General features: G+C 37.4%; 2 protein-coding genes across 7 annotated transcripts in view; one reads left to right on the top strand and one right to left on the bottom strand.

The window, feature by feature from the left end:
- Positions 1 to 17,584, top strand: part of LOC149083666 (protein white-like) — a 30,493-nt gene extending 12,909 nt beyond the window's left edge. The window contains exons 9-17 of one of the 6 annotated variants that reach the window (XM_089234153.1): positions 989 to 1,094; positions 3,822 to 3,971; positions 4,621 to 4,713; positions 5,458 to 5,515; positions 7,181 to 7,258; positions 7,358 to 7,463; positions 9,193 to 9,293; positions 13,513 to 13,586; positions 17,333 to 17,581. In XM_089234153.1, the coding sequence (XP_089090279.1) occupies positions 989 to 1,094; positions 3,822 to 3,971; positions 4,621 to 4,713; positions 5,458 to 5,515; positions 7,181 to 7,258; positions 7,358 to 7,463; positions 9,193 to 9,293; positions 13,513 to 13,586; positions 17,333 to 17,431 (865 nt within the window). In that variant the 3' untranslated portion in view covers positions 17,432 to 17,581. Of the gene's footprint in view, positions 1 to 988; positions 1,095 to 3,821; positions 3,972 to 4,620; positions 4,714 to 5,457; positions 5,516 to 7,180; positions 7,259 to 7,357; positions 7,464 to 9,192; positions 9,294 to 13,512; positions 13,587 to 17,332 lie in introns of all 6 variants that reach the window. The other 5 variants (XM_089234154.1, XR_016192924.1, XM_089234155.1 and 2 more) reach the window with 5 other exon arrangements.
- Positions 17,585 to 19,292: 1,708 nt separating this feature from the next.
- On the bottom strand, positions 19,293 to 23,452 carry LOC149083665 (tonsoku-like protein). The gene has a single exon (XM_089234151.1). The coding sequence runs from the start codon at positions 23,320 to 23,322 to the stop codon at positions 19,387 to 19,389; it is 3,936 nt and encodes a 1,311-aa protein (XP_089090277.1). The 5' UTR covers positions 23,323 to 23,452; the 3' UTR covers positions 19,293 to 19,386.
- Between the last annotated feature and the right edge of the window lie 1,724 nt (positions 23,453 to 25,176).

The following is a 25,176-nucleotide window of genomic DNA, read 5'->3' as shown; positions in this document are numbered from 1 at the left end:
GAATAATCAAATATTGAGATTACAATCTTGGATATTATTTGTGGCAAGAAACTCTTGGTTTTAAAAAAGTAATAACATCGGAGTGCTCATATATATATATAATGAATCCCATTTAAAGCGTTTTTCAAAAACTCGTCATAAAAAAAACATTGTAAGTGGAAAACCACTAAACGGGAAATTTAAAGTATTAGTAAAAGTTAGAATTACGAAAATAAGACTTACTCAGTTACCAAGTGGGAACGTTAAACGGAATACACTTTATTTTTCTGAATAACAGTATTTTATTCCTTTACTACTATTATTTACATTAGTTGAGCAAACACACAACAATAAACGATTCGAAAAATGACCAAAGTTATCGAATTGTAACATATCTTTGATAAAGATGATAAAACACTTTAAAAGTATGTCAGAAATGTATGTCTGTTCAATATGATTCGATCCACGATGAAGTGTAAGCAGGTGGACCACGTTCTTATTAGTCATTTATAAATTTCGTTAAATTAATTAAAACGCAATTTCCTCTCAATATATCGTGTTTGATTATGATCTCAACCATCAACGCGTTCCTGAAATAATGGAATGAAAAAATAAGTGTAATAAAATGAGTTCTTCTTGAAAAATTTTTCCCCCTTTCAAGATTAATTAAAACAGTGATTTCTCCCGTTGTTCGTAAGTCTAAAAATTTAGAAGTTAGGAGCGAATGCAAAATGTTTTTTTGGAGGGCCGCAAAATTCCTAAGACCGGCCCTGATCATTATGTAAGATTTTCACCATAATATCTGAATCAGTGTTATCCAAAAAGAAAAAAAAAGATTTTGAAGATAGATTTCGCTCCTTTCTAAAATTTTAAGGGGTATTTTTGAATGGGTTATTTTTTAATCATTGACAAATAACTCCTAAAAATCTGAAGGAGTATTTTCACTCCTTATCGGAATTTGGACAATGATCTGAAGTTAATTACTCTCTAAATTTTTTATATGTTTTAGGAAATACCTTCCATGTAAGGACGAGATATGGATTCTTTTATCTATGTCCTATAGGACTATGGTGCGTGAGCCACTGCTGACAAGTATCAATTTGGCACAAGGACTGGTGTGTGTTTAAATTTTAATATTATTCTGTCAGATGCTGCTATTTTATATTACAAAATATTATGTAGTCAACACTCACAATTTTACAAACCTCCAATTTATAAACTGCATGTTCTTTGTAAACGAATCTTCTGGTAACAAACAATATTACTGATCATTATCATGGCATAGTCTGCAAAGCTAACAGAATTCCATACATTTTGTGCACGGTATGCCATAAGTGTGATGTGCATACGTTCGCCCAACTCTAGAGTTATATCCACAAGTATGGATTGTAACAGGATTTTCAGACATGCTTGGTTACATTTCTAGGATTTTGCTGATTTGCCTAAATTTTCAGGTTCCTAGAATTACAGAGAATTGCTAATACGCTGATAAAGCTTGTTAGTTGCTTGCTCTTGTGTTTTTTTAAACAGTCACTATTCCTACTCGGATAACAAATGACATAATATGACAGTTTATGACAACAAATTAACCACTTTATAATCAAGGACATAGTATTGCGTCCAAACGCCTTTGGAATAAAGTCAAATAAACTCTCTTGGTTTTCTTTCCCCTCTTACCACCGTCAAGCTTTGTTGTAACCCTAAGAAGTTGTTCTTTTTACCTTCCTTTTATTTCTATAGTGGTTTTCCCCCCACATATGATGTATCCTTCTACTATATACGTATAAGAGCGAAGCAGCTAGGGTGCGGGCAAAAAGAGAAATCTACTTTGTATATCCACTCTTTTGTCTCTATATTATCTGTTCTTATCTATTATACTGTTTCCCATACATTTTTTTACTTCCTTTCCTTTTTTCCCTTCACTTCCCCTTTTTCTAACATGCAGTTATGTTAGGACAAGCTTACCATATTTATCGCCCATTCGTCAAATAGAGATCATCTACCAATACCTTGTAAGCAAAGTGGTTACTTGTATACGAGCAAGAGAACTGGTTGGGTGAGGAGGTGAAAAGAGAAATCTACTTCATATAACTACATTCTCTTATCTTCACTTATGTATTATACTGTTTTCCTTTCCTTCCCCCCATCCTTCAACCTTTTTACCTTTCTCTAACATGCAGTTAGGTTAAGATGAGGTTACCATATTTTTTGCCCATTTGTCAAATAGATATCATCCAAATTTCTCAACAAAATCGTGTAAGTGAAGCAGTTTAAGGACCTAAAGCTCCTTGAAAACTCACAGAGGTCCTTTACCAAACGAATAGCTGGCATTAGCGGCTGGTTTTATTGCGAGAGGCTTCGTCTTCTGGGTTTGCACTCACTAGAATGGCGTAGAATTGCTACAGATCTGAAGATGTGCTACAAACTAGTCCACCAAATGGTTTATCTACGATCGGGAGAACCTTTCTTTGAGATCATAGACAGAAGAGTGAAACGAGGGAGACATCGCTTCCAAATAAGAATACCAATGGCCAGAAGAGACTGCTTTTTTCCATGGATACAGATGCCATGTGGCGAGACTATGCCATCAGAACTTGTATGCGTCTCCTATGCAAGATTTGCTTTTCCGCTATTGAGAATTTCAACCTGGCTCCATATGCCAAGTACTTTCCCTTCTGACTATTACTTTTGAATTTTTTTATTATATATTCATTATTATTTTATATTATTATTACTTTCCAAGTGTAAGTGCCTTTCATGCCTTCTGGGGTTTATTGTAAATAAATAAGTATACAGTCATACCTTGGCTAACGAATGCCTCCGCTTACAAGTTTTTTGGCTAACAAAGATTCTTTTTCATGGTTTTCTGTCCTGGCTAACAAAGATTTTAGTTGATATGGATGCATGAGAAATGCACACGAAATGAGCTAACCAAACCATAAATGAAAAATGGGATGTGGACACCTATGAACTCGCTAGTAGATTAAAGCTGGTGTTAGTTTACACAATGTGAAATAAAAAGATCTTCAGTATCTTCCTATAAATTTTCATGTATCTAATTTTGAAGCTGAATTCAGTCAGTTTTTGTCTTTGCATGTCACCCCTTGGTGTTTTAAGAAACTTTAAATTTTTTGGGCAGTACGTGGAACAAATTGAACGTTTGGCCATAAAAACCTATGGGAAATCTCGTTTTGACTAACAAACGTGATTCTGGAAAACGATCTTCTTTAGCAAAGATATTATTGTATTATTCCTTCAAATGTCTCTCCCATTTACGAACTTCTAATTTTAATAACTAGTTTTTCACGTCTGTATGGGTTAGTAAGAATGAGCACTGATTTTTAAAAAATCAGTTAAGCAAAATTTTGTGTGTACTCGCACTACATCTTGAAACAATAGGTTCACTTATATCTTCGAAATTTTCTCTTATGAAAATAATATATACTTTTTTCTCATTGTTATTTGTGAAAATATTATTTTCAGCATGTAGGACAGATTTTAAAATAAAAAATGAATTAAATGATACTCTTTCTTTTCCTCACGTTCAAAATCTTTTTGAAATGATTAGTATCTCTCATAGCCCCACATCCTGGAGCAGGGCCCCTAAGCTGCGATCTTTTCCCTCGGTCAGACATTTCCTGAGCCCTTCTATAGTTAATTTATAGTGTGAAGAAAGTAAAAAAAAAATGTGAAAAAGCAAAACAATGAGTATTGTCCCAGGCACCGCCAGTTCCGCGCTTGTGGCGGCCATATCTATACTTTGGACTGTTAAAACAGTGGAAAAAAGTAAATTTTTTGTAATTATCATTTGACAATAGTAATTTTTTGTTGTTTTCTTCCAGTTTTCTGCTCTCATGCTGGCGATAGTATTCTCAGGATATGTCATCCGTGCTGATAATTTACTCAGTCAGGATCAAGTGACCAATATCAACAGCATCATATTTCTCATGCTGGTCAACATGACTTATCAAAATATTTTGCCTGCTGTGATAGTAAGCATTGTATATAAAAGTGTTTACTTGATGAGGGTTTTCGCGGGTTTCTTTCAAGTGTGAAAAGTGGAGTCCCTCAATTAAGTGTCTTTAGGCCCATTCTTTTTTTTTACTTTTTATTGATAAACTCGATCAGGGTATGTGATCAGGATGTGATTGTTAGCAAATTCACAGATGGCATGAAGCTAATGGGGGGCATTTGAGAATCCAGGCGATATGGAGATGCTTCAGACAAACTTGGATATGATTGCAGCACAGGCTAATAATGAATGGAGCATGACCTTCAGTGTGGATAAGTGCATTGCTGCTCATTCTGGTTCGAACAATCCACTTTTTACTTATGAGTCGAATGGTGTTATTATCTCGGGCAATGAGGGTCACAGATTTGGGTATATTTGACATCTATATTTTTTATATGGGCATCTTTTTTTTTTCAGCCAACTTGTTGGGCAATTTGTCTATTGTGGCTTCTGTGTTTGCATTTGTAAAATAAATAAATCGTCTGAAGTGATGTAGCCAAGTCTCATATCGTGGTTGGAGGACTATATCTGTTGATCGCATTTCCCTTTTTTCATTTGAATCAAAAATATGAATTAGGTTATTTGCCAGGTATCACTTCATTGTTCCTGAATCATATTTGTATTTGTAGGTCTTTAGTTCCTTTCTACCAGTAATGTGGAGGGAACATGATGACAAGCTTTACCGTCTAGGCAATTTTCTCTTATCCAGAATATTCATACTGGTAAGGGCGTTGCCAAATTATTCTGATATAAGTTCACATTACATTAAATTTTATGTTTTTTTTTATTGTGCTTCACTCTTTGCTATAATTATTGGTTACATTTTTGTACAGGTATGTGCTGATACCATGCCCCCTCCCCCCCAAAAGGGTGGGGCTGACAGGGCTCCAGCCTTGGACCCGGAATAATTACTGTAATTTTTTGTTTTTCCATGCTATAAATTCACTATAGGCCCTGTGAAAATTTTCATTTGGGAGGGGGGGGGGAGGGAGCGAAGGAAATTCCAACCTAGGGGCCTTGCGCTAGGATGTGGGAGCATATCTGGTACTACGATGTTGCTATTTGCTCATATCACTTGGTAGGGAAATTAAATTTTCATGATTTTCTTTTTTCAATAATAAAATAATTTTTGATTTCTCAAGAGATCCCTGTGATCTGTATAAGAAATTTGTCTAGCATGATGATGCAGCCATGACCATCTTAGCAGCATCACGGGCGGCTAAGATGGTCCTGCTTTTGTGAGCCGGATAAGTCCACGTTCTAGACTGGTGGGGCATGGGCCAGAGAAGTTGTGCACTCCTGCTGTAGGAGGCGTTGTTAATACACTGGAGGTTAAATTTCTTTTCATCAAAAACTAACCTATATATAAGCCAACAGCCAAGGGGAGTCAGTGTACCCTTGGTTAAGAATCCTAGATTTTAATGTATGCATTTGTCATTTAACCTTAATAATAATTTTTTTTACAGTTTCAGGTACTCCTGATTGTTCCAATTCTTTTTACAGTGATAGTGTACTGGACTTCAGGTGAGGCTTTTGTATCTTCCCCCACATTATAATAAATTTTATTTTGAATGTGATGAAACAAAGGGGCATGGTAGCCCAGGTCGATAAAATACTCAACTTCTGTACCAAAAGGATGTTCAGAGGTGTTGCGGGTTCGATACTTGATTTATCCTTGTCTAAATCTTTTCTGTTACAGAGCTACAACAAAAATAGTGATAATATGACCACAAAACACATTGCTGTTGCAAGAATTCCCCCCATTGAGGGGTGAGCACACCAACCTTTCAACCAGATATAATAGACTCTCGATAATCCAGCCATGTGCTAATCTGGCCTGTCCAGTAATCTGGCATTTTTTGCAGGGTTTCTCTGAATATAGAAGTAAACTTGTCATATCATGTCTATGTGAAAAAGTTTGTTATTTAAATGGACGTTATCAACTAACTTCCAGTAATCCAGCAATTTCTGTAATTGTGCACACTTTGGTTTGGTCTGATATGTGGAGGATTAGAAAGAGTCTGTTAATGAAAAAAAAAAGTTAAATGCTGCCATTTTCGGATGCTGCAATAAATGACAAATCCCCGTTTAATTAATCTTCATGTGCAGAAAATGACTGTGGTGTGACAAAAATGATCAAATGATCAGTTGCAACCATCAAGTTTATTTAGTAAAAAATAATGATTTCCTAATTTTAAGCATGCTACCATCCACACCCCCACTAGACACGACCCTGCCGTCCTTATTTCATGCACTGTAGTTTGCCCGGAATGCAAGAAGGCCTGGGTTTGAGTCCCAGCGGAGACCAGACCTCTGCTTTCTGAATTCACCTTGGCATAAAATCAAAAAAAAAAAAAAAGTTTTCTTGAAAAGCAGTTTGATTACAGCATAAAACAGTATAGCCATCGCCCCATTGAAAATGAATGTTACACTAGAAGGCATTTATATTATGGAAAAACATATAGGTTATTCATTATGTAAAAAAATTTGTGACTTATCCTACTGGTGGTTGTAATGAAACAGTCGCTATAACGTGGGGTCCTTATAACAAGCATAGACTGTATAAAGACAAACCTGCCCCAGCTAAATCACCAGCACCAATCATCACAGTGATGAGAAATTTACATATCCAATTTTAATACTCAAGGAATAACAAATTTACATAACATTTTAAGATGAAAAATCTCAAGAATCTGGCAACATGGGACAGATTGGCCCCAGTGCGTACACATGATCATTGCCACTAATCGCCGATGACTGGAGGTACAAAAGGTAAACACAATTCAGCTGTTTTAACATTGATTCAACAAAGAATTAATTTCAAGAGACTTACTATGCTTTCTAGAGATATGCTATGACACAGCAGGGCTGCTCCTATCAGGAACCATGAAAATGAATCAGGGCAGTGGTTTTCAATCTTCTGTTTCCCTCGCAGCTCCCTTGTTCTAGCTAATATGTATCTGCAACTCTCCAGAATAGTCTAAAAAGGGTTCTTTATAAACCAAAAAGACACAAATTAATGTTGCCAGTTTCCCACAATGCCCCCAGGAGCTGTGATGCACACTTTGAGAAACACTGTGTTAGGGAATAAGTGAAGTTATGCTCTTGCAAAGCTATGTGATTGAGAAATCATAAAAAATAAAGCATGTGTTTTAGAAATTAGCATTTTACAGAAGTTTGTTTTTCCAGGCCTGCGGCCAAATGCTGGAGCTTTTTGCATATCTTTAGGAGTCATGTGCCTGGTCACGAATATTTCTTATTCTTTTGGTAGGTTTTAGTTTTACTCATTTTCATGGCTTGTTGCATCAGTTCAGTTAACTACCTCGAGTGAGATATTTGAGTATTTGATGTCTTGTTTTCACATAGGACATATGATCGCTTGTCTTTGTGGTACCATGAGCACTGCAGTAGCTATCGCAGCCTTGATTTCTTTCCCGTTGATGATGTTAGGCGGTTTTTTCACTCGAGTTAGGTATAAATCTATTCACGTGATTTTAAGTTTTTTATAAGCACATGTCTTAAGATCAGGTGTAAAGGATTTGGCATATAAACTAGAAACTTTCATCTATGATCAGGGGTGATAAATGCAGTGTGATATTTCCCTGCTTATAATCTGTGGATTATGGCTTCATAAGTTAAAACAAATCTAAATCTCCTGGTGTGGATTACACACAGCTGTCTCTTATCTGCAGATTGTTTTTTACTGAGAGGTTGGAATAGAAATAATTTTGTTGAGAAATTTATAAATGGCAGCAAGTAATATATTTTTTTCCACAAAAATGTGACAAACAAGAGCTTCCATTTTTTAGGATTTATTTGATGATTGAAATTTTCACATGTGGATTATACATCACTGCAGACTGACTATACTATGATATTTTTGCTCAAAATAGCAAAGTTGGCATCTAGAGATTATAAGCTGCGGTGTTTTATGCACAGGAAACTACAGTAACAAAACTGTCTTACCACAGGAGTTTCGTGCGCACACACACACACATTTTCTCTCCTAATATTCCAAAAATACATTCATTTTTTTTTAAAGTTCATCCTCATCTACTTCTAAAACTTTGGGCGCTTAAAGTTCTTAGCTGTCTAGAACCTTAAATGTTCATCAGAAAGCTATGAAGGTTTGCAAATATCTTAATGAAGAAATGGGGAGAAGTTATAAAGCAATTTCAATCCATAATCTCTGCAATGCTTTTTGCACAGAAGCATAGTGTTCGTAAAAGACACTAGTAAAGCACAATCCATTATACAAATACAAATACAACGCCACAACAGGCAAATTGCCCAATGAGGTGGCTGACTTAAGAACATCGTGGATCCCCAAGCCATTTTTTTTTTGGAGGCCCTACCTACTACTGCTACACCACAACCCCCCCCCATACCCCTGCGGAACCCCCAACGAATCGGTACATGCGGGAATGTGCGTGTACGTGTAGTGAAACCTGAAGTGAAGTTTTTTTTGTTTCTCTGTAAAGCTTGTTATGTGTAGTGCTGCCATCTGCCACCAGTTTTTCTAACTATGAGTGAAGTGTTATGATTGAATGATTTATCGTTGTTGCTCTCTGTGGCGAGACTTTTTAACGGGCAGATCGGCTCGCATTTGCGCCTTGAAGTTGGGAACCACAGAAAACCAACTTCAGCCGACCACCACTGTGGGGTTCGAACCCGGATCCTCGCATCGCGAGTCCGTCACTATAACCACTCGACCACCACAGCGGCTCGACTCATTATCATACTCATGAATGGATGAAAATAATTCGGCCGAAAATTTTTTGATACCCTGCTACAGCTAATGGTTGTGACCAAACATGTTTGCAAAAATTAGCATGTGCACTGCAATTAACATAAGGAAATGCCCTCTAGTGGTGAGTTTTAGAAAAAAAATCTTCCCACAACTCCCCCCCCCCCCCATCCTTTCATTTACACATTCCCAGTGCTTACTGATAAATTTAGACAGCTTAGAGTAGGAAAAATTTAACTACAGAGATATCCTGCATAATATACATCTCAACATCCATTTCTATATAAACAACCACTTCTATAATATCTTCTATAAATAGACCACTTCTATCTCTAGAATACTCTATCCTATCAGCATATCCACATTTATCAGATTCATAAAATCTGAACATCACTAAGTTTAGTAGTAAAAATGCATTGATATCAAATTTGTTTTGTTCTTTAATGGTTTTCAGAGCAATGAATCGTTTCTTCAGCTATGTGAGATATCTCTCTTGGTTTTGGTACAGTTATGAAATATTGATGGTCAATCAATGGTCCGAGATACATGAAATCCGTGAGTGAATTGTTCACCAAAATCTTATTTTTATAATATCTCTGATGAGAAATCTTAGTAACCATAAAATATAGTGTCTTTGAAGGATTCACGATTTTTTTTAAATGTTTTATGTGGTGTGGTTGAATTGAAGGGTACAAGCATGACAAAAAAATAGTAAATAAATAACCGGGTCACCAGCCTGTCAGACTAGGACCGGGTTCTATCCCTTCTGGGATTGGTCACCAACCTGGTGCCGATGGTGGCATCCTTGCATGGAAACAACAAACAGATTTTGTTACAAACTATGTTACAGTTAATAAAGTAGCAGTTTTCCCACACAAAGTTTTGAAATCTGCACCCTCAGCCTCAATGAAAAACATTTCCCTTACACAAGGGTTGGAAACCATTGCAGGTTTTTACTACAGAAGGGCAAAGGGGGCAGCAAATTATAGGAAAGTGATGACATTAGTATGAAAAAAAAATTGGGGTAGCTGGGTCATGAACACGGCCATACATCTTGATGTGAATATGTGTTTTGGTGCCTTGAATCATGTGGTAGGCTATCATAAGCTTTTTCTTTGGAATAGCTAACAAACAATACCAATGTCATCTATTTTCATTGTGAACTACTCATGATATAGTAGCGGAAAACAATTTGTTATGAATCGGGGAGCAGGCCTGGTGCTTATACGGGAAGGAATATTGAAACCAGAGTTATACAGTGTATCTCTCTCCCATTGACTGCACCTTTGAAATGTGCATCTAACGATACCATTACTTTTGACCTGTATTGGATAGATATGAGCATTTAAAGCAGGGTTGGCAGGTTTTTGACTGTTTAAACTGTCACCTCAAATACTGCTTTTCAATATAAAAATTCTCATTGGAAACACACATTAATTGCATGTAACGTTTGAAGTGATTATGTTATGCAAAGAATAAATATTTAATATGATTGTAAAATAATTTTCTACTCTCTTCAGAATTATTTTGCACGAAATGCTTTTTTTTCTTATAAAACATACAATTTCAATAAAGCATAGCATAAACACTGAAAGGAAAACTATGGTATGATTTGACATTCTCTGATTCAAGATGATTCTTGACCTTCCAAAATTTCTTCAACTGCTTATGTGCATTGATATAAACTATCTGCTGTATTCTTTTTACAACAGATAAGCGTTTAAAAAAAGTTTATTACATCATATATGTAATTGTTGGTTTCTGTTATTATTAAATTATCTAGATAATCACTGATTCTTAAAACAATACTTTTATTGTGCATAGCATTGAAATATATCTAGTGATCAAAATACTAAATTGTAGGACTAAAATGTCATTTAATTTGGCAACGCTAGCTTGTATATGATGCTTAAGAAACTCTTGTAACTCAAAACTTAGTTATTCTTACTTTTGCATCATGATATGGTATATTTACTAGCATTTATAATGCAATGGTTTTCCAATTGAAGCTGTATTTAAACGTGTAAAACAAATGGTTTGGGTATCAAGTCCCGTCAGCTCTGCTTTGGTTGAAAATACTTTTTAAAACTCTGTGAATTTATACACTCTAAGCTAAGAAACTTTTAGGTGAGAATAAATGTGTTTAATTAGTGTATTAACAGATGCTGTGTGAGAATTTTTATATGGAATGAAATTTTGGGCAGATCAGAAAATTTAAAATATCAAAATAGATATTTTTTCTGTGATTATAATTCAGAATATAAAACACTTTAATCTACATAAAAGTAAGTATTTTGTTATTTAACATATCTATTCGTTTAAAAAAATATTTTACAATGTTGACAATAAGTTTTTGACTGTTTTAATACTCATTTAGTTTCTGAAGTCAAAAACCTAACTCTGATGACTTGTCATACATATTTTGAATAAGCAGCTCTATCCCGCTTAGCAAATTGAACACAGATAATGAGTAGTTTAGATAAATAAACCATAAAATTATATTTTATATGTTCTAGACTCTTATGTTGAAAAATTGCAAATTATAATTATTTTGTTTTAATTACTGTAATAAATTAATGTTTAAAAATAAAACATTGCAATATGCAGAAAGATAAGTTCTTCATCAAGTTATGTACCTATTATGTTCAAAACGTTATCGAAATGCATTAATTTAGGTTTTCGACTTAGTCTAAGCCAGTTTTTGATGCTTGTCATGTCAGTTTGTGAAGGGCTCAAAATGGCTTTGACATTTATGCCGATACTTCAAGATTCAGATCATCCTGGGTGACATTACAATATTGTCTCATAATATAGATCATTCACATTTTTTGCCAAAAGCCCATTTGTGAAGTTACCAATTCGTTACAAGTTCCGCAGAGGAATATGGACAAGGTACATGTGTGGTTTAGTAGTACACTGCTCAAAACAATTAGGAGAGCACATGGTTTTAACAAAATTACGCGAAGATGTATACCGATAAGTAATATAAAATGAATCATCCATAATTTAAAGCCTAGCAGGAAACGGAAGAAGAAAACTTCATATGCAAATCAAAGTTCATGACGTCAAAAACCAGAAAAAGGAGATAAGGGCAGAAATCGGTTTGTTGCAGAAATGTCTGTTTTACCGCCGTAACTGTGAAATTCGATTGTGCAGTATTTTTTTTGAGACAAGGTGACTTGAGGATGTCTCAACAACGTGATTTACCGGAATCCATGGCATGGTGTGTTATAGGCAGACTGGAATCCGGGCAAACACAACGTAGTGTCGCGGACGCTGTTGGAGTCGCCAGAAGTGTTGTTGCAAGGCTGTGGAATCGATTCCAAGAAACAGGAAATGTTAGACGTCGACCAGGGCAAGGTCGGCCACGCGCCACTCCAGCAACTGATGACCGGTATATACGGTTAACAGCCCGTCGAAACAGAACAGAAAATGATACGCAACTGCAAAGACGGTTGCTCTTGGCAACAGGACGAAGGGTGTCCAGCCAAACAGTACGTAATCGGCTTCATGAGGGAGGGCTCTATGCACGTAGGCCAATGGTCTGCATTCCGTTGACCCCACGCCACCGTGCGGCCCGAAGAAGATGGGCTGCTGAACATTGAGATTGGGAGCAACATGATTGGAGCCAAGTGCTGTTTACAGACGAGTTCCGATTCAGTCTGGAGTGTGACACCCTACGTGTTCTGGTATGGAGGGACAGGGGCACTCGAAATAGCCCCGCATTCGTTCGTGAAAGGTCATAATACAGACGAGCTGGTTGGATGGTATGGGGTGGAATCAGCATAGGCGGACGTACGGACCTGCATATCATTCGGAATGGCACTTTGACGGCCCGAAGGTATGCAGACGAGATACTGTGACCTCATGTCATCCCTTACGCTGGAGCCATTGGAGATTCCTCTGTTTTCCAGGATGATAATGCCCGACCGCATAGAGCTCGTCTGGTGGAGAACATGCTTGAAGCTGAAACAATACAGCATATGGAATGGCCAGCGTGCTCTCCTGACCTGAATCCAATCGAGCATGTCTGCGCGACCAAGGCCGCCTGTTACTGTCCGAGACTTGCAGATTGCACTTCTTGAGGAGTGGAACAGTATTCCCCAAAGTCTGATCGATAACCTCATCGCATCCATGGCAAACAGGTGTGCAGCAGTCTTAGCTGTTCGAGGAGACCACACGCCCTATTAAAACTCATGCATCATGTCTAAACAGTACTTTTTTTTATCGTTTACATGCAACCAAATTGTTGCCCTAAATAATCTTTTAATGTTTTTTCCATATTTTCAAAGAATTAAAGCTTAATTCCAAATTTTTTTGTGTCTTTTTTTCTGTATTGCGCATTGATACGCGTGTACTATCCATTGTATGCCAATACGTGGCTGTCTCGCACGGTTTTCTTCACTTGTTTGCTTGCTCCCCTAATTGTTTTGAGCAGTGTAGTTTGTGAAGGGGTTAAAATGTTTTTTTTTTTTAGATTTATCTACTTCAAGATTCAGATCATCCTGAACAACGTTACAACATTGTCTCATAATACAGGTCGTTGAAATTTGTTGCCAAAAAAAATTTTTTGACATAAAAAACCCAACCCTGGTTTAAAGAATTTTGTCACGCAACTTTTTGCGAATACTCTCAGTATTATCAGACGACTAGAAAGACATATTCACATCAAAAAATTATTAATGACCTCAAATTTTTTCCATTTTGATAATGAGTGTGTGAGCAGTGTTAAATTTAATAATTTAAAAAAAATGTGAATTTCTCCCATTTCTAGGGTGCGATTATGAGGATTCGAGGCTCTGTATCAGGAATGGTTCTGATATATTACAATTGATGCATTTTTCTAAAGTAAGATATTCTGCCACGTAAATTTTTCCAAGTATTTTTGTTTTAATGAGGAGAAACAAATAGGGTTGCATTCATAATTTCAACACGACTTTCAAATGCAGGATGGTCATTTTCAAAGAATAGCCATAGTTTTGCAAGTCCCTCTTAAATTGCGCTCTCATGACAAGAATCCTATCTTGAATCATTTTTATTTCAGTATTAATGAATTGCCAACAAAACTCTTTGATTACATATTTTGTATTTTTGTAGAGAAAAATGTCCTCTTCTCCTTTTCAATACGAAATGTTTTTGGAAGAATGACTATATATATCTGGAAATGATTTAGGAAAAAAAATTTATCTCTGCCTCCATGGGAACTCAAACCCTGGTCTCTTGTATGCTGGACGAGTGCTCTACCTCTAAGCTATGGAAACATACTTCCCTCTTCTCTTGGAGCATATACAGGCTCCGTGCAGTTGACAGTGACAGCAATTAACTAATAGCTCATAAATGTCATCAAAGCTACCAGATGGCAACATATATGTATAGAATAATGTCTTCTACCTTTTTAATACAATTTTTTCATACAAGATTTTCAGAAGACTGGTTATATATCTGGAGATGGTGATTCAGGAAAGAAAATTCATCTCTTGCCTCCACAGGGAACCCTATTCTTGTAACTGTACGAACCTGCGGTGTGTTGAGAGGGACTACCCATTTAAATAGGTGCTAATTAATTTTTTTATTTTTAAAAGTAATAGTTTCACCTGAAAAGTCGAGTCACATCGCCTACTTTCCCGCACACCAACTCTGGTCATATATTGCCATACAGCAATTTCCAATGAGTGGAGTTGGGTGGGAAATAAAGGCTCCATCCATCGGTGGTCAGCCCAGACTTGGTAGGTAAAGAACTAGCTTCTGACGTTCTATGCCCAGATTCCAACCCATGGACCTTGGTGGTAACCTTCATAGTGGAAGATGAGCATTTTACCACTGCGCGCCACACTGAGTCACATCGTCTGGGGTCGATCAAGTTATCGGATACGCCTGCCTCATCATTGTTTGTGGTAAAATGACATGGCCTCGTCACTGCTTCTGCCATATGACTGCACCAGAATAATCGATATCATGCAAATGGGGAGAGATAGGTGCTGATTGTTTGCTTCGACAGCAGCCGCCAACCCTACATAAGGTGATAGTGAGATGACTGCTTCGCATTTCTTCTTAACTTCACTTCATCATGTAGCTTCATCTGTTATACTCCAACTCCACTTGGGGAGTCTGGTTCTCCGTCATTGATGTTCTTAAATTCAACTTTGACTGCTCAGTCATCTTCTAAGGTCCACAAAGTAAAGGAAGTCTGTGGTGTAGTTCAAAGGTGGTTGATGAACACTTTGAAAGACTGATTCTTCATGGATTGAAGACCGACACTGTCATATCGAGGAAACGAGACTTATGGTGAAATTAAAAATTTCTAAGATTTCTATAAGTTTAAATAATATTAAATTCAGTAATAAAAGTTAATTATGATAAGTTCTGGACTCTTGTGTTTGCTCAAGATGCTTATTTTTTTTATCCCAGTTATGACAAAACATTACAGTTTCTCATATGCCAGATGAGTGCTCTACCTCTAAGCTATGGAAACATAGAACATATTAAAAAAGGAAAGGACATATTTCTCTGCATATATGTATGTCGCCATCTGGTGGTATGTCATTTACAAACTATCAGTTGATTCCTTCTGCCATCCATTGCACAAAGCCATTCAACATACGGTTGCTAATATACCATAATTTGACCAAAAATTTGTAACCAAATCATTTCTGTCATTTTGCTTTGGCTCGTGTCAGTCTTTCAGGATACTGAAATAGTACCATGAAAAAACAAATGTTTTTTCTTTTTGTTCAGGGATTTTTTTATTATGGGGCCATTCAAGTATTACGTAAGCAGATTTTCAGCCATTTTTGACCCCCCCTCCCATCAGCAAAATTTCGTCAGTAGCTTAGAATATTTCATATCTTCAAAAAGAGGTGGTTGATGACATAAGCAACATTCAAACCCCTCTCCCCCCCCCCATCATCAAAAGTCAGCAAATCCGAAACCCCCCCCCGATGCTGACAATATTTGAATGACCCCTATACTGATTATGTTGTCTAAGGGAGGTACCCTCCCCTCGTCCTACTCTTTTTAATTTTTTGAGTGGAAGCCCTGCTGATCTCTCTCCATCATTTCTGTATGTTAAAAACATTTCAATATAACGATACAACAGGGTTTGAAAAATCACAAAAAAAAGACTTAGGTACCAGACATTTTTTTTTGGACCAAAGTATATTCCCCCCCCCCACCCCCCAAGAAAAAATCCTAAACGATGAGATTTTTTCGGACTCTTCCAGGGCTTATTGACCTCCCCTTCCAATGTTGGAAGAGACATTGTGCACTCCGAAAATTTTGCATCACACTTGGATCTCAATTCAGCAAGTACATAAAGGAAAATGTTAGGTGCCAACACAGATTTTTTAGTCACCATGTTGACCTAGGATTCAAGCCCTGTGATATAACAACAACACAGATTACCATTGACATAACAAACTCTCTCTGAAGCAGGGGTTATGCTTTCCATTAACCCAGTGGTTCTCAAACTTTCATCACCTGTACGTGCCTTGCCAAATTCATGGTTCATCTAATCCACTTCCAAACGATTCCCCAGAATAGTTTAGTAGATATTTTAACTTATAAAACAACCACTTCAAAGCATAAGTAGGAACTAATTTTAGGCAGTTTCACAGTTAAAAATAAACATTGAAAAAAGCAACATTCAAAATGACCTTGAGGACGGAAGAGGTTAATCTATTTTATCTCACAAAATTGTGGGAGAACCCCTCGTAGTTTTTCGAATGATCTCCAGCCATTAAACATGGTTCAAACCAGTTTTCTTCAACTATCAGTCCAATTGAAACATTTGCTCGAGTCATGTAGTCGCTATGCAATTTTAGATTTGATAAACAAAATAGTACCTCTATATCGGTTTCGATTTGCCTCAGCAAGTCCACCAATCATCAGTCCCATTACTGCCATTCCGTGATAATGTCATAGGTGCCAGTGCTTCAGATTTTTTAGCCTTATTAAAATCTTCCGGTCAGAAATCTAATTCTTCCGATTTGTATCTTCATAGAAAAATTCCTAAAAGTCCTCAAATTGAGCTTTGTTTGAATGGAAAATCCCTAAAGAACTCTGTTCCAGTCCTTGCAATATCAGACTGACCCCATTTTCTTAGGAAAAATATCAGGAAATCAGGATTTCAAGTAAGAAAAAACTAATTGTCACCAAATATGATGATTAAAGCAAGCAAAATGGGTAATTATTGCTAAAAAAATCAGGACGGAAAAATGTGTCCTGGAAAAACTGGATTTATATATGGTCATCCATTGAAATTTTATAAAAAAAAGTCCTCAGTTTTTCCCTTTTATTTATTTGACATGTTTTCTTTGATGCGGAATGCGTCATCACAGGATAAACTAGATTTTTCAAGTCTTTAAATTGGCACCGATGTAATGTGTTGAAATAGTTGCCGCAAATGTTTGAATCATGCAATCAATAGAAAGAGAAAAACATAAGTACTCTTTTATAAATTAACACTGTTTCAATAAGAATTTTCATGCAATTTACTTATACAATGTATACAATTAATTAAAAACTTCAAATTCAAACATGATTTCTTGTTCGTTACATAATTTGATCATCATTTGCAACTTTTTATTTTTCCACAGGACAATGTATTGACCGATGTATATATTCTTTTTGGTTTCTTCGGAATATTGCGAATCATAAGTTTCGTCATTATCAGCATTAGAATGAGGTTTCAATGAGAGCATTCGTTTGAATAAAAGTTTTTTTTTGCAAAGAAAAACCTATTCGTGATCATAATCAGCTTTATGGTCTTGGTACAACTGTGCTCCTGTGTCTACCAAGTGTTAATTCGCTAAATAATTTCAATAAATTATATATGTGTGCTCTCTACTTATCGTATTTCTCAGTCGGCCAAGTGTACTGATATCTAACTCTTATGCTATCTAAGTTGCACCAGGGGTGGATCTATTGAGCGAAATGCAATAATTTATGAAATTTTCGGAACTTCTATGTGATAATATTGCAACAAGGAAACTTTGACTAAAGAAACTGGACTTTTTTTCAAAAAGTGTGTATGGAGGGGAAAAATATGGGACAAAATGTAGGGCATATGGTCACCCGATGCTCAGACTAAATTTTTAGCGATTTGTAAAATTACCCCTCCCAACAGCGAGCTCTAGATCCACCCCCTGAGCTGCACACAAGTGAAGAATAAATAGCCAAATACAGTCTGTTCGTTATAATGAATCCCCAAGACAAGTCCCAAATGTTTTCATAGAACATCAATCATACATAGTCTTACTTTTGATATAACAAACCCTCCCATTATACTGTCTATTTTTGATGGGATGAAGGGGAGGGTCATTATATCGAGCGTTGACTATATTTGTTGGGGCTGGGGCTAAGATTCCGTAAGAAGGGTTGTGTTAAATTTGGCAATTTACAATTGGAACAAGATTTTTGCCCCTTAACGATCTAGAGTTTTTTGCTCAAAAAAACTTCAACATCAAAAAGAAATTTTTAGCAAGATAGAAATTCTGGAACTAAGGAATAAAATATTGGCCGCAGGATTCACACACACACTGACCCATTACATTACGATTTTGTGTTTCAATTACGGCAACCAAATTTCTTGGTGTGATCGCCATTCGAAACCATGTTAGACTTTGGGAGAATTAAGGAGATTTTCGTGTAGATCAAAATTTGACACAAAGAATATAAAGGGATTTTTAAAGATGGATATTTCATTAACCAAAATTGTATGGATTTTTTCCCCAATTCAAAAATGTGACATCATGCAAGCCATCACTGATTAACGACAAGTCTCTAATTGATTACCTGCATTGCTACTCTTAAACCAAATCTTGCCAACAAAAAACCTATCAGGCTTGAAACGGGATGTACGGTCAAAGCGCACACACACAGATATAAGTCATCTTTTAATGATTGTTATGATTAATGATTGCAGTCAATTTTGGATGTCAACAGGGCAAATTGTCTTCCCCCCCCCCCACAAATTTTTTTTTGTGATTAGAGATGCAACGGCTACAATTTACATAATTGTGATGCCATTTAAGGGATAAAAAAAAACAAAAGCAACAGTCTTTTCCCAAGTAAATTCTTTGGAAACATACTCCCCTCCCCCCAGTACAGATTTTTAACAATCACGGTCAAAATTCGGGATGATATAAGTTAAGAATTTTTTGGAAGTCCGGGAAATAGAGTAGAAATTTCTGAGACTTGGCAGCTATGCTAGCGCCACATTTGGGGAAAGAAACTACAATTGCTTTGGCAGGTATTACGCTGAATTCTGTCAAAAGCGGAAGTGTTTTCATCTGACTAAAGAATGCTTGTGTATAAAAAAAATGACGAAATCTAAGACGGTGGAGATAATAACGACGCCTGTGTGACATTAAGAAAAATAGAACATTATCGCTAATGAAAAATCTTTGAAGCACCAAGGTTATCAAATTGGTGACAAAATAATTGCCAAATATGGCACAACCCCCACTTGCGGAATGGCTCTCGCCTTAATTTTATTTAGCAGCTTCTATATTCATTTTCCGCTGCAAAAAGACTAACTGAACTTTCCATCGCCATAAGAGTTTTTAGTGGGCAAAAACCTGGCTCCTACGTTAATTTTTTGTCGCCAAAAAATGACGGGATAAGTTACCGAACGGAATCTAAAATTCCATTACGTACATATGGATTTCACAGAGAGCTCGCAGATTAGGCTGTTTACACAGACAGCATTCGTTCCCCAAATTGTTTTCCACATGTCGAGGACCATGTATTCAAAAGACTCTGGTATTTCATCTATCAGTATATGAGTCATGGTTTTTGAATTAATCAATCGAACGACACAGTCGATAGAATCATCGTCCCAGTTGAAACACCCAAGCGCATGCAAAGAATTCAACGGCACGTGTCTGTTATTTGCCTCTTCCAGAAATTTCACAATGTAACAGATACTAAGTTCAGGATTCGCAGATAAGCTACAGAGATTCAGTTTCGGACAATGTTGCACAGATCCACAAAGCTGTTCTAAATCGCCGTCGCACAGATGACATCCGTTCAGAAGCAATTCCGTTAGATTTGGCAAACCATGTGACATAAAATCACACAGGTACTGTATGAAATCTACTCTATCGGCAAAACAGTTGCTCAGGTTTAATTTCACGAGAGACTGATACGGCAGGCACGAAAGGAACTCTGAAACTCCGACCTCATGCAATAAGTTCCCTGTAATGTTCAGCTCCACAATATTTGATAATGAATGCAAGCTCTCTCTTAACCTGCGGCTAAGAAAAAATGAATCTCCGATGCCGCAGAAAGAAAGATTCAAGATTTCTAACGGTATTACATCGAGAATATCGCCAAAACTGGAACTACTCTCGGGGCCAAAATCATTATAACTCAAATTCATATACTTAAGATTCTGCAGAGAAGATCGTTGGTTCATCAGTGAATCTGAAAATTTCCTCACAGAGCTTGAAGTCAAACCGCAACAAGACAGGTCGAGAGAAAGAAGAGACGTGAATGTGGGAATTGCAGTGATGAGATCTCGCATATGGCTGTCGTCAAGGTCGACGTGACTGAAGTTCAAATTCGTGAGCGAGTCATAATGCGACAAGCATGATATAATCGCTGTCACCTGATTACTCGGAACACACAGGCCCGACAAATCAAATTCCATGGTAGTTTCGTAAGTTACGAACTTGTCGAAAATGAACTGACTGCGACTCGTACTGTTACGACTGCAATACTGTTTGTAACGTTCTGATGGTGATGTCTTATCCCAACTTTCTATGTTTGCAATAACCAATTCATTTCGCTGAAGGACATCTTTGACTGAGTCGGCAGGTGAAAGAAACGCTCCATCTGCATTCATCAGTGTCAAATGTGGTCTATTGCCAACAAGGTTGTAGAATCGTTTTGCAGCTTCTTCTGCTAGCCAACCGATTGAGGGCGAACCGTCCAGAACAGGGACCAAAACAATTTTTTCAGAGATCTGAACTCTGAGACAAAACGGTTGGTTATGTGAAGTGCTGACACTAGACGTATTATTTTGTACCAATCGATCGTTCATATTCACAATGGCAGCAGGAGACGCAGCAACTTTATCGAAGTCGATTTCATCGGGTATAACCATAGCCGGTGGAGATGAAACTTCATCATCACTGTCTTTTTCTTCCGTCATGAACGTATCGATTGGATAAAAGTCTCGGCGGACATTGCGCTGCTGAATCTTCCGCTGCTTCTTTTTTGGTTTAAATGTTCTTTTCCCGGTATCTTTAATTAACCAGTCATTGACGATTTCATCTTCATTTAATAGCGCCGGAATCTTTTTTGAATTAGATTCCTTGGATTTCTTGCCTGAATCTACATTCAGAGCACTCCTTCGTAAAGACAACATGACTGCTTTGTATTGAGATTTGGCAGTTTCGCCATCATCGGAATCATGGTCGTTATTTGGATTTAAAAGAGGATTCCTACGTTCGACACGATCATCGTCTGATGAACTCGGCGAATGCAATCTTTTATTGTCGTTTTGCATATTTTCGTCATTCATTTCAAGATTTGGTAACATCAATTCATAATCATCATCTTCTAAGTTATCGACACTCAACCCAGCTTGCTTCATGAGTGTCTTGAGTTTGTTACTCATCTCGTTATACTGATGTACCGTTTCTTTGTCCAAATACTTTTTGTTAGATTCATACCAGAGCTTAAGGGCATCGAGAGGGGTTTTTTTATGATTATCCAGGACTGTCACGGACGCACCTCTCGAAAGAAGTATCTCCATCACATCAAAGTGTCCACAGGATGCAGAATCATGAAGCGGAGTGATACCTTCACATTTTTCACCTCCGCGATCATTAACACAGGCTCCGTTATCTAGAAGATACTCTACAATCTCACAGAATCCGTGATTGCACGCTTCATGGAGTGGTGTCCAACCACAGTAATCTTGTGCATTGATGGGATGACCATCTCTCACATATTTCTTGACGTCTTCCAACCTGCCATAGATACAAGCTCGGTGTAACTGGGTTTCGCCGACGTTATTCGTCTTGATTGGTGATCGTTTTGAGAATCTCCTAGGACGCTTCTGGTCAGTCATTTCCTTCTCAACATCGCTATCTGTAAATTCTGATAATTCATTAAGGTCTATTTCATCTGCGAGTTTATCACTTTCTGCAAGTTCAGATTCGACATCGCTACTGTCTGTGTCGTCACCACAGTATTCTGACAATTTATTTTCAATTTCATTGGCTTTAATGGCTTTGGACGTGGAGTCGTAATAACTTTTTAATTTGTAGAGACTGTTTTTTATAAGTTTTCGCTGGCCAAAGGAGTGCGAAAGATCCAAAGCCTGCAGATATATCTTCTCGGCTTCCACACCATTGCTTTGTTCTTCTTGAATTTCAGCGATCTTCCACAAAGTCGTAACTTGCTCATCTAGTTTGTCTTTGTTGCAATTTAATTCAGTTCGGAAATATTTTAATGCATCTTCAACTTTACCATAGTCCGCATACGTCTGGGCAATCGAGTAGTATATAGGTGCTTTATCTTTCTCAGAAGCAGACATCTTGTCGAAGCACTCCAAACACATGAAATATTTCTGAAGCGCTAACTCATAGCATTCCAAAGACGCCAATGCATCACCAATTTTTTCAAGGAGAGCTTTACGGGCTGCCAAATCCTCCGTGTCCATCAACTTCCGAACACAACTGGAGACATTGATCACTATCTTCAAGTGCTTCTCCGTTTTCTTGTGATCAGCGGCGTTGGGGGAATGGAGCTTATAGGCTTTCATCAAGTACACTTTGGCGCCTTCAAAATCCTGCAGGCAGATTAAGACACCCGCCTTTGATACCATACCCTCACACATCTGAAGCTTATCTCGCAAAGTTTTTGCAGCAGCTATAGACTCATCGAACGACCGCAAGGCTTCATTATACTTCTTCACTTTCACATAAACAGTGCCAAGGGCATATTGACATCTAGACAAGTCCTCGTACAAATTAAACTTCTTCGTTAGATAGATTGCATGGAGTATACTCTGCGCACATTTCTGTAGATCCCCTCTATGATCGTACAACAAGCCGATATTCAAAAGTAACCTCGAGCGCATCTCTGCGTGCTCCTTCGGTGAAACTTCCTGCTTGAGACACTCCGCCAGCTCCAGTGCTTTCAAGAAAGACTGCTCTGCTCTGTCGAGTGTCTTTTTGATACCATCGCCGCTGGCACCTTGTCCAACTTCGCTCGTGTACTTCAGATAGTAAGTTCGGCCCAGGGTTGCCCAAGCTCTTTGCTCCTCGACCATGCTTCGCTGTTCGATAGCGATGCTGAGGAATATTTTATGGTGCTTGAGAGCGTCTTTGAGATTCGCGAGCTCCCAGTAACACTCGCCGATGCGTCGATTGGCGACGGCCTTGCCTATTTCGTCCTGCACCATGTTGCAAAACTCGAGCTCCTCCTTGTGGGACTCTAGAGCCTCCTCGTACTTGCCGAGTCTACATAACTCTAAGCCGATGTAGTTGCTCAATGACGCCGCTTCTTTCCATTTACTGTTTGATTCGGCTTTGCGTTTATCGCGGAGAAGTCTTTCGAGTTCGTTGACCATATTTATCTACAAATACTTTAAATTCCCACACCTCATATGCAAAGTATTAAAATTAACTACAAGCTATAAATATGTAAAATCGTATTCAGTGAAAACCAATATTATCATCATGATTCATGATTTCAATTCCTCCGCGGTCTGTTTACAAATAAACAAGCATTTCCCGCCAAAGAGGTATCATACCATTACTTAGGGTATAGTTTTTCTAACAGAATTGCTTCTGTTGGAAAACATTTGAAATACGCATCATATGTATGCGAAAAATACGTCTTTTATTTTCGAAAAAGTTCCTAATATTTTTTTTGGACAATCGTTTTTTTAACGTATTCAGCAGAATCAGATTTCAGGGTATCTTTACCATATGAGTAGAATGACCATACGTCCATTGGGTATTTCTCGGGACAATCCCGGTATTTTCTGTTTTTTTGGTGGTCCCGACTTTTAAGCAAGAATGTCCCGGTTTTTCCCATTTGCCATTGAATATTTATTCTTTATTGAAGCCAGATTGAAATTATTTTTCAACTCATAAATTATGTTATGATAATTACAACTATAAATGAGAATATTAATCTCCTACATTTGCCTTGGTGAACGTTTTTTTTCGTGGAATTCATTTCAATCCACTGCGATTTGCAGTAATGTCTCATTTCCCGCCATTGTGATTTTTTCGTATAGATAAGGGTCTTATCTACAGGGAGTGTTAGCTCCGCCCTCACCTCCTAACGCATATTGGTGGGATCAGAGATGTATGCAGCGGGGAGGGGGGCAGACGATCAAAATATAATGCAAAAAATATTACTTGAAAAAAAATAAAATTTAGAAAGAAAATACCATTTTATATATACACTCATGTCCATAAATTGAGGATAATGCCAGCTCCGGCAAATAAAGGTTCAGAAACAAAACAAACGTTACTTATTCATAAAGCCTAGGGTGACCATACGTCCCGTATTTCCCGGGACAGTCCCGGTATTTTCTGTATTTTTGGTCGTCCCGACTTTTTCGCAAAAGTGTCCCGGTTTTTCCCGTATTTTACACGACGCTTACTTGAATTTTTATTCTTTATTGAAGTCAAAGATTGAAATTATTTTTCAACTAATAAACTATATTATGATAATTACAACTATAAATGAGAATATTTATCTCCCACATTTGTCTTGGTGAACGTTTTTTTCGTGAAATTCATTTTAATCCACACAACTTGCAGTAACGTTTCATTTCCCGCCATTGTGATTTTACCGTAATTTTAACAATATTTGGCAACTTTGCTAGGTTTTGGCGTCATTTTTGGCGATAATTGGCGATGTCCCGTATTTTCCCGTAATTGGAATCTCAATGTCCCGTATTTCTCTCGAGGAAATATGGTCAGCCTAATAAAGCCCATTTATTAAACAAAAGATAAAGAGCAAAAACGATGGTGTACGTATGATACCATTCATGAAAACTACGATTTTTGCTCCCTGGAGCAATTGTAAAAAATATCTCCTTTACAAAAACTTACTATTACATGGTTGGTATGATGGTTAATACATTGTATGTCTCCCATGCGATGAAATACAGTCCGTACAACGCCTAGGCATGCTGAGTATCAAATTATCGATCTGATCTTGGGGAAGGTCACTCCACTCAGCAAGCAATGCTCTCCGAAGTTCCGGTACACATGTAGGAGGTGGTTGACGGGCTGCAACTCGTCGGCCAAGCATGTCCCACACATGCTCTATCGGATTCAAGTCAGGTGAGAATGCTGGCCATTCCGTACGGGTTATATCCTCAGATTCAAGGCATTCGTTTACGATGTTTGCTCGGTGAGGATGGGCATTGTCATCCATAAACACAAATTCTGCGCCCATGGCA

This window comes from Pholcus phalangioides, unplaced genomic scaffold, assembly GCF_987345545.1.
Source record: "Pholcus phalangioides strain wild (caught in Gottingen) unplaced genomic scaffold, Ppha-v1.0 ptg000008l_1, whole genome shotgun sequence".
Taxonomy (NCBI): Eukaryota; Metazoa; Arthropoda; class Arachnida; order Araneae; family Pholcidae; genus Pholcus; species Pholcus phalangioides.
The sequence above is the reverse complement of the archived record's forward strand: the minus strand, read 5'-3'. Positions and strand labels throughout refer to the sequence as shown.